We start from the raw sequence: 8,904 nt of genomic DNA on the forward strand, positions 1-8,904 counted from the left end.
GGCCCTAACCCTGGTTGGGGCATGTGCAGGAGGCAACCAATTGATGTGTTTCTCTCACATCGATGTTTCTCTCTGTCTTTCTCTCTCACTTCCACTCTCTCTAAAAATCCATGGAAAAATATCCTCGGATGAGGATTAAAATATCTATATCTATATCTATCTATCTATCTATCTATCTATCTATCTATCTATCTATCTATCTATCTCCATAAATGATAAACTGTATCGTTCCCTGCTGACTTGTGTGACACATTTTTCTGACAGTGACCAGAAGCACAAGTGTAGGTACAGAGAACAGAGCAAAATGACTGAAAACAGGGTGGGAATTCTTACAAGTGAGAGGGACACCTTTGTAGGTGGAAAGACAATGCATTGAGATTAGTTGGGGGCAGGGGGAAAGCTGATAAAAATAACCTGAAGGTCTGGCAAAAAATTAAAATAGAATAAAATCAGGGTTCAGAGAAACAGATCAGGCATTCATCTTGGGGAAAGTGAAACCATGGGCTTCAATGAGATCAACCCAGATGTGTGTCCGGAGAAAGGGAGGGTCTGCCAGTGAACCCCGAAGTTCTGGTGTTGGCGAGGCTGGAAATCGGATGGTGCAGGAGCCGTTGGAGAATGAGCAGAGAAAGGCAGTGAGAGGCGAGGAGGAAGTGGTCGTAGGCAGCCGGCTGGGGGACAGAGATAAAAGGCTCCGATGTGGCCACGTGTCCAGGGCAAGTTCTAGGAAACGCATTAGCTTTTGTCATGAAAACAGCTCCGGAGGAAGTAGGGGTGAGAAACCAGTTTCCAGTGGTTGAGGAGTGACATGAAGGGGCACAGCCAACCGGGGGTGTGGGTCCTTTCTCAGGGGAGTTGGGCTCCACACCCAGGGACCCGTAACACCAGGGAAACGGATGTTCTTCTGCAGAATTGACTCCACATTCTGAAGCTTTAACTTTTGCTTCTTTTTTTTTTTAAAAAATAAGAATTATTACTAGTATGATTAAAATGAAGAGTTCTGCAAGTCCCCCTTGCATTTATTACTTGCATTTCCTGTAAAAATACCTCGCCTACCTTTCCTTATAAAAAAATACCTTATTGGAACATCAAGTCCTTAAAGCAGTTACAGAAAATGGGAAATGCTTGACATAAAAGCACTCGCTAATGTTCCTTATTTTCATCCATTGAATATATTTATGTAAGATATGTTTTTATTGATCTCAGAGAGGAAGGGAGAGGGAGAGAGAGAGAAACATCAATGATGAGAGAGAATCATTGATTGGCTGCCTCCTGCACATCCCCTACCTGGGATCAGGCCCGCAAACCCAGTCATGTGCCCTTGACAAGAATAGAACCTGGGACCCTTCTGTCCGCAGGCTGATCCTCTGTCCACTGAGCCAAACCAGCCGGGGCTGAACCTGCAACCGTGTAGTGTATGGGAAGACACTCCAACCAACAGAGCCCCCGGCCATGGCAGATGTTGTATTTTTTTTAACAGCCAAACAATAGTCCGCAGACTCATTGATAGAGGACAAACTGACAGCTGTCAGAGGGGAGGTGGTAGAGGGAAAGGGGGTGGGGTGGGGGAAGGTAGGCAAGGGTAAAGGAGGGACAAGTGGTAATGGATGAGACTTGACTTAGGGTGATGAACACACGATGCAACGTACAATAGAATTGTACCCCTGAAACCATGTAATTTTATTAACCAATGTCACCCCAATACATTCAACAACAACAACAACAACAACACACTTAGAACGTACAAGAAACAGCGGGGTCTGCCTGCAGGAGACATTTAGCCTCTTCATCCCTCCTCCTGCCTTGGTTCATCAGCTGTCCCCTGGTTTCCTTCCAACATAGAGGTCGCCCAGCTCAAGGTCAAGGTCAGCGTTCAGCTTCACCTATGGCTGCCGCATCTCTCCGTCATTCGTCCGGGGCTCCTTGCCATCTGAACCTTCTCCTGCATTCCTGACTCGAGGCCATTTTGGGTCCCCTTTGCGTCTTCTTCCTCAGAAGCTGGTCGTGGGCCAGGAGGCACACAAGGGCCACCAGGACCAGGAGGCCCAGGCCGATCCGCAAGAGGTTCTCCGCCGTGTAATCCCAGGAAGCCAGATCTGGGGTCGGAAGAACGGTGATCACAGGCAGGAACGGATCGATAGCATCTCATCCTGTCTCTTTCCCAGGCCCTACTCCTTCCTGTGCCAGCGCCTTCCTCCCTAGACCCGTGGTAGGCAAACTGCGGCTCGCGAGCCACATGCGGCTCTTTGGCCCTTTGAGTGTGGCTCTTCCACAAAATACCATGGCCTGGGTGAGTCTATTTTGAAGAAGTGGCGTTAGAAGAAGTTTAAGTTTAAAAAATTTGGCTCTCCAAAGAAATTTCAATTGTCGTACTGTTGATATTTGGCTCTGTGGACTAATGAGTTTGCTGACCACTGTCCTAGACCAAGCGTGTCAAACTTGTGGCCCGCGGGCTGCATGCGGCCCACAACGAATATTTTTGTGTCCCAGCCAATATAACGGCATGTAAGAAACGTTTTAATAAAAATTTCGTAACTTACTTTTTACAATATCCTGTTGTACATAATTATTAATAACGAGCTACAACATTCACTAATGACTGATGACTATCATCGTGTTGCATTCATTTCCCTTCCGCGCCTTACGCGCAGGCGCACCATTTCTCTCCACTAATACTAGCAGCCAATATTTTAGCAGCTGATGGCCACGTCATTAGTCTTGGGCTGACTTGTTGGGTGTGCGCAACAGGAAATATTTTGCTTTTGGAGAACAAGAGAAATAGGTTTATTTGTGTGACACTTGTTAATTTGTGCAGTTATGCAGTGTCTGGTAAGTTCATGTTCAAGGAAAAATATTAATTTTTATTAAAATGTTCTACTATTTTGTGTTAACAATGACTCATTTACACTGAGTGGCCAGATTATTATGATCTCTGAACGCATAATAATCTGGCCACTCAGTGTATATCCTTTATAATAAAGGCTAATATGCAAATTGTCCCCTCGACCAGGAGTTCGACCAACAGGCAGGCCGGTCAACCGCCCATGTCCCCTCCCCCTGGCCAGGCTGGCCGGACCCCACCCATGCATGAATTCATGCACCGGGCTCTAATATATATATATATATATATATATATATATATATATATATATATATATATACACACACACACACACACACACACACACACACACACATACACACACACACACACATATATATATATATATGTATATATTACACACACACACACACACACACACATACACAGAGTGGCAAGATTATTATGTGTTCCGAGATCATAATAATCTGGCCACTCAGTGTATTTCAGCCCTTTGTCTTCAGCACGTCTCTATCAACATAAGCCTACATTTCTATGAAAACAGAAGCTTTTGTTTTTTTTCGGCCACATCCACGTAAACCTTGTTTATTCGGCCCGTGGTAGCCTTTGAGTTTGACATGCTTGCTCTAGGTCAGGGGTGGGCAAACTTTTTGACTCGAGGGCCACAATGGGTTCTTAAACTGGACCGGAGGGCCAGAACAAAAGCATGGATAAAGTGTTCGTGTGAACTAATATAAATTCAAAGTAAAGGAGTGGAGGGGAGAGCAAGAGAACCGGATAGAACAGCCGGATCCGGCCCGTGGGCCGTAGTTTGCCCACGGCTACTCTAGAGTCTGCATCCCCAGCTGCTTGCTTACCTTTCTGGAGTCCCTTCCTTGTGATTGACCAGTGGGGTTCCCCATCGTCTGCAGGAGATAAGGAACGTGGATAAGGGAGCAAAGGAGATGGTGTGGGCCTCTTCCACCCCAGCCTCTCTCCTCCCCTTGGACACACCCCATGGCTTCCTAGTGCCTTTCAGGGTCCCCGCCCTGCCCTCCAGGCCCCAGCGGCTTCATCTGACAGGTAGAGTGGAAGAGTCAAAAGGCAGAAGAACACGAGGAAGAATTCAGCTCTAGGGCTCTCTTCATGCCAGGCCTGCCTTCTCGCTGAGTCTGTTTCCTCAGTGAGTCAATCAATATCATCTCTTCTTCCTCATACACAGGAAAAGGCAGGCTTGCCACTTCCTCAAGGTCCTACACCAGCTGCCCCAGCCCCACCCCATCCCCATTGGACATGACTTCCAGTCCCACTGGCCTCCTTTAAAAAACTTTTTTTAAAAAAATTTTTGTTTGTTATTCCTCACCCAAGTATATTCTTCCCACTGATTTTTAGAGAGAGTGGAAGAGAGGGGGGGGGGGAGAGAGAGAGAGAGAGAGAGAGAGAGAGAGAGAGAGAGAGAAAGAGAGAGAGAGAAACATCAATGTGAGAGAGACACATGGATTGGTTGCCTCCTGCACACACCCCAATTGGGGCCAGGAATCAAGCCTGCAACTGAGGTACATGCCCTTGACCGGGAGTTGAACCCCTGACCCTTCTTCAGTCTGAAGGCCTATCCTCTAACCACTGAGCAAAGTGGCCATCTTCCTGGAACCTTTCTCCAGACAGCCACAGTTTTTGCTCAAAGGCCTCCGTCTCTGTGAGGCCAGCTGAGACAACCCTGTGTACTATTGTGACCTGCCTCGCCCATCACCTTGACGACAAGGTTCTGCTTTGTCTCCTCCCATCCCACCGTTTCCTGCGCACGAGCTGTCTGATTGACGAATGGGCTGTGACTGACTCATCGTCTGTGCCCTCCCGCTGGAATCAAGGGTCACAGGAGCAAGGGCATCTGTGTGGTTGACCGACGGAGCTGTAGGTGATGGCGCTGGGAGGCTCTGAGTCCCTCCCCACGTTTAGAAGCACCTGTTACTCACCTGGGGAAGAGGGCTGTCCTGTGGATGCAAGGTCAGTGACCCCAGCATCTCCTGACAATGGAGATAAGAAAAAAGAAAAAGTGAGGGTTTTGGGTTTCCTCTGGTCATCCCACCTATTATCTATGCCTATTCATCTGATAGTCTTCCTCACCAACAGTCAACCGGGCCTCAAGGAAATGGACGTGGATGAGGCATCGCTAGGAGGTACAAGCTCTCTCTCTCCATCATCTCAATTGGCCCTCATCGCATGGGGGTCCCTTGGGGTTCCAGAGAGGCCCTGGGGAAACACCAGGGGCGTCCTCACCTATGACCAGGAGCGTCACAGGCTCACTGGGGAAGGACCATATGTGCTCGTTATAAGAACCGAAACACCTGTACGTCCCCCTGTGGGCTGGGGTCATGGGGCCCATGGGAAACTCTGCCCGAATGTTGCCGACTCTGCGCCACGGGCGGCTGGCCGGCCCCTTCTTGTGCAGAAAGAACGTGGTCGTTGCCGTCTCTAGGTGGCAAGAGAAGGTCACGTTCTCTCCTAGGAGCACCTCGGGCCCAGGGTGAACGGAGAGGGTGGGCGTGTCATACATTCCTGTGGGAGAAAGGGGATGGAAGGTAAAGGGCGTCTTTATCCTGCATCCCAGACCTCCCACCCCTTCCTTCCCTTGTCTTTACTTTTTAAAATATTTTTATTATTATTATTTTTAATAATCCTCACCTAATCAATGGATATTTTTCCATTGATTTTTAGGGAGAGTGGAAGAGAGAGGGAAAGACAGAGAGAAACATCCATGTGAGAGAAACACATCCATGGGTTGCCTCCTGCACACGCTCCGACCAGGGCCTGGGCCGGGGAGGAGCCTGCAACTGAGGTATGTGCCCTTGACCGGAATTGAACCTGGGACCCTTTGGTCAGCAGACTGATGCTCTATCCACTGAGCCAAACCGGCTAGGGCCCTCTTAACCACTTAAAAAAAAATCCTCACCTGAGGATATGTTCATTTACTTTAGAGAGGAAGGGAGAGAGAGAGGACGAGGGGAGAGAGAGAGAGAGAGAGAGAGAGAGAGAGAGAGAGAGAGAGGACAAGGGAGAGAGAGAGGACGAGGGTGAGAGAGAGAGAGAGAGAGAGAGAGAGAGAGAGGAAGAGGGAGAGAGAGAGAGGACAAGGGGGAGAGAGAGAGAGAGAGGATGAGGGAGAGAGAGAGAGAGGAAGAGGGAGAGAGAGAGAGGACAAGGGGGAGAGAGAGAGAGGATGAGGGAGAGAGAGAGAGGATGAGGAAGAGAGAGAGAGGATGAGAGAGAGAGAGAGAGAGAGAGATTGGCTGCCTACTGTGCATGCCTTGACCGGGAATCAAACCCACAACCTTTTTGGTGTATGGGAGGATGCTCTAGCCACCGCAGCCACCCGGCCAGGCCATCTTGATCACTTGGAAGTGCACAGTGTGGTGGCATTAAGCACATTCGCATTGCTGTGCCCCCATCGCCCACTTCTATCCACAGGACTCTTTTCATCTTGCAAAACTGAAACTCTGGCCCCATAACCAACAACTTCCTCTTTCCCCTCCCCTTAGGCCCTGACCCCGCCCCCCAACCTCTATTCTACTTCCTGTCTCCATGAATGAGACTATTCCAGGGACCTCAGAGAAGTTGAATCAGACAGTACTTGTCCTTTTGAGATGGACCTATTTCACCTAGGGCTCACCCCCATCGTGGCACGTGCCAGAAGGTCCTTCCTTTGTAAGTCTGGACAATATGTCCTTGTGTGGATGGACCACATCTTTTTTTTCAAAAAATATTTTTATTGATTTCAGAGAGGAAGCGAGAGGGAGAGGGAGACAGAAACATCAACCATAAGAGAGAATCACTGACCAGCTGCCTCTTGCACTTCTCCTACTGGGGATTGAGCCCGCAAGCTGGGCATGTGCCCTTGACTGGAATCGAACCCGGGACCCTTCAGTCCACAGGCTGACGCTCTATCCACTGAGCCAAACCACATCTTGTCTACCCCTTCATTTGTCGATGGACACTTAGGTTATTTCTACCTTTTGGCGACTGTGGACAGTGCTTCCATGAACACGGCTGTACTGAAGCTGTCTGTGTTCAATGAGCACTCCAGGCAAGTCCACAATGGCCTACCTTTGAGAACACTCCTCAGCTGAAGGGACCCCAAGATTACCCTCCCTCCCTCCTCCCTCTCTCCCTCCCTTCCTCTCTCCCTCCCTCCCTCCCTCCCTCCCTCCCATCACGTTTACCCTGTTCTACTTTGTCAGGCCGCCATTTCCTCCTCACAAGCTCCCGAATTCACTTATGCATCCTGACTCTGACTCCAGGTCTGTCTTGGGCGAGAGTCCAAGTGCCGTGAGAGCAAGGGTACCTGGTGGAACCTCCCTGGGAGGGGTTCTCATCCAATCACTGGCTGATGCTGGGGTGGGGGGATGGGGGCTCCTAGCATCATTTGAGACCAGTCTGAAGGGCCCTCTCAGGGCTAGAGAGCCCCATATGGGTGGCCGGGTTCAGAGTAAGTCTCCCAGTCTCACCTCATCTGCCCAGTCTGTGTCTCTCATCCATCACAGGGGCTGTTTTCTGAGGGCTGCCCACCCCCCCACCCCCACCCCAGTCATCCTTCCTTGCTCACAAACATCCATCTCAGCCTCTCTTACCGGAAGAACTTGACCTAAGACAAATCTGATCCTAGGACGTAGAGATAACTCTCAAATAGACAACCCCTATAGAAAGTGATCAAACGCCCTCCCCCAAGGCAAACGGTGTCTGAGTGAGGTTTGGAAGAGACTAAAAGAGAAGCATAGCCCGGCTGGGGTGGCTCAGTGGTTGAGTGTCGACCTGTGGACCAGGAGGTCATGGTTCGACTCCCGGTTGGGGTACATGCCCGGGTTTCGGGCTAGATCCCCAGTAGAAGTGCAGGAAGCAGCCGATCAATGATGCTCTCTCATCGTTGATGTTTCTAGCTCTCTCTCCCTCTCCCTTCCTCTCTGAAACCAATAACAATATTAAAAAGAGAGAGAGAGAGAGAGAGATTAATAAATGAGGATGCTCCCCAGGATTCAGGCCGAGGAGGAGACTCTCCGGCGAGAGCAGGGGACACATACCTGTTATCACCAGGTTCAGAGGGTCACTGGGCTCTGACCAGAGCCCCCCGGTTTGATAGAAGCACGTGTACTGCCCTGCAGTGTAGGAGGTCATGGGCCGGATGGAGAACTTGACTTTGTTCCTCAGACCAGGGGGCTTCGGTCTCACCAAGGCGGAGGGGAGTCCCTCGAAACGTAGCTGGTACTCCACGGCCCGGTGAGTCCCCTGGCACCAGATGGACACCGATGCCCCGTTTGGAACCATGAAACTGGGGTTGGCCCAGATGAGGGGCTTTGAGAGGGTTTCTGGAAGGGAATCAGAGGCTGGAGGGACTCCAGAGAAAGCCCCTTCCGCCGCGCCCCCCCCAATTCCTACCCAGCCGCTGGCCAGCCCTCCGGTTGTCCTCAGGTGGAGACAGTGGTCGGCCCCACCCGAAACCCATTTCTGGGCCAACGTCTACACTCTGAACCGCGGACGCTACGCCCAGCCTGAACCCTTCAGGGTGACGCTGGGGTTTTGAAGGGAGGACTCACGGTTCTGGGCGCCGACCCTCAGGCTCAGATACAGTCCTGGAAGATAGGAACAATGAGCCGGGGTGCCCCACCTGGACCCTGGACCCCACATCCTGTCCCCGTAGGAACTCACCGAGGCAGAGCAGGCCAGGGAGTGAAGACGGCATAGCAGAGTCTACCGGGCGGCCGGACGAGGAGCAGCGGGGTGGAGGCAGAGCCCACCAGGCCAGGCAGATGCACAGGATGTGGTGAGCGAGGCCCAGCGCCTGCCGACATGGGGCGCTCAGATGGACGGGTTTGCAAGAAGGCGCTCAGCTCTTCCTTGCCTCTCACCGGGCGGCGAAAGGAGAGGGGCATGGTCCTCACGCCACGTCTGATCACAGCCTGAGGCCTCACCCGATCCTCTGACAATGGTCTGTCTTGTCTGAAACTCATTTCTGGGTCAACGTCTATGTTTTGAAATGTGGACATTATGCCTAGAGAAGGTGGTGTTCAAGCAAAAATCTTAGAATTACTATT

The 8,904-nt window shown here is 50.8% G+C and overlaps 1 protein-coding gene across 1 annotated transcript; it reads right to left on the reverse strand.

The window, feature by feature from the left end:
- Positions 1-1,905: 1,905 nt before the first annotated feature.
- On the reverse strand, positions 1,906-8,661 carry NCR1 (natural cytotoxicity triggering receptor 1; the record flags this gene model as incomplete). Its single annotated transcript, XM_080644060.1, is given in 8 exon segments — positions 1,906-2,096; positions 3,700-3,747; positions 4,795-4,845; positions 5,099-5,377; positions 7,894-8,178; positions 8,407-8,442; positions 8,519-8,565; positions 8,567-8,661. Coding segments are annotated over 8 exon segments (1,032 nt in total).
- Between the last annotated feature and the right edge of the window lie 243 nt (positions 8,662-8,904).

The sequence above is a fragment of the Plecotus auritus genome (assembly GCF_963455305.1).
Source record: "Plecotus auritus genome assembly, chromosome: 10".
NCBI lineage: Eukaryota > Metazoa > Chordata > Mammalia > Chiroptera > Vespertilionidae > Plecotus > Plecotus auritus.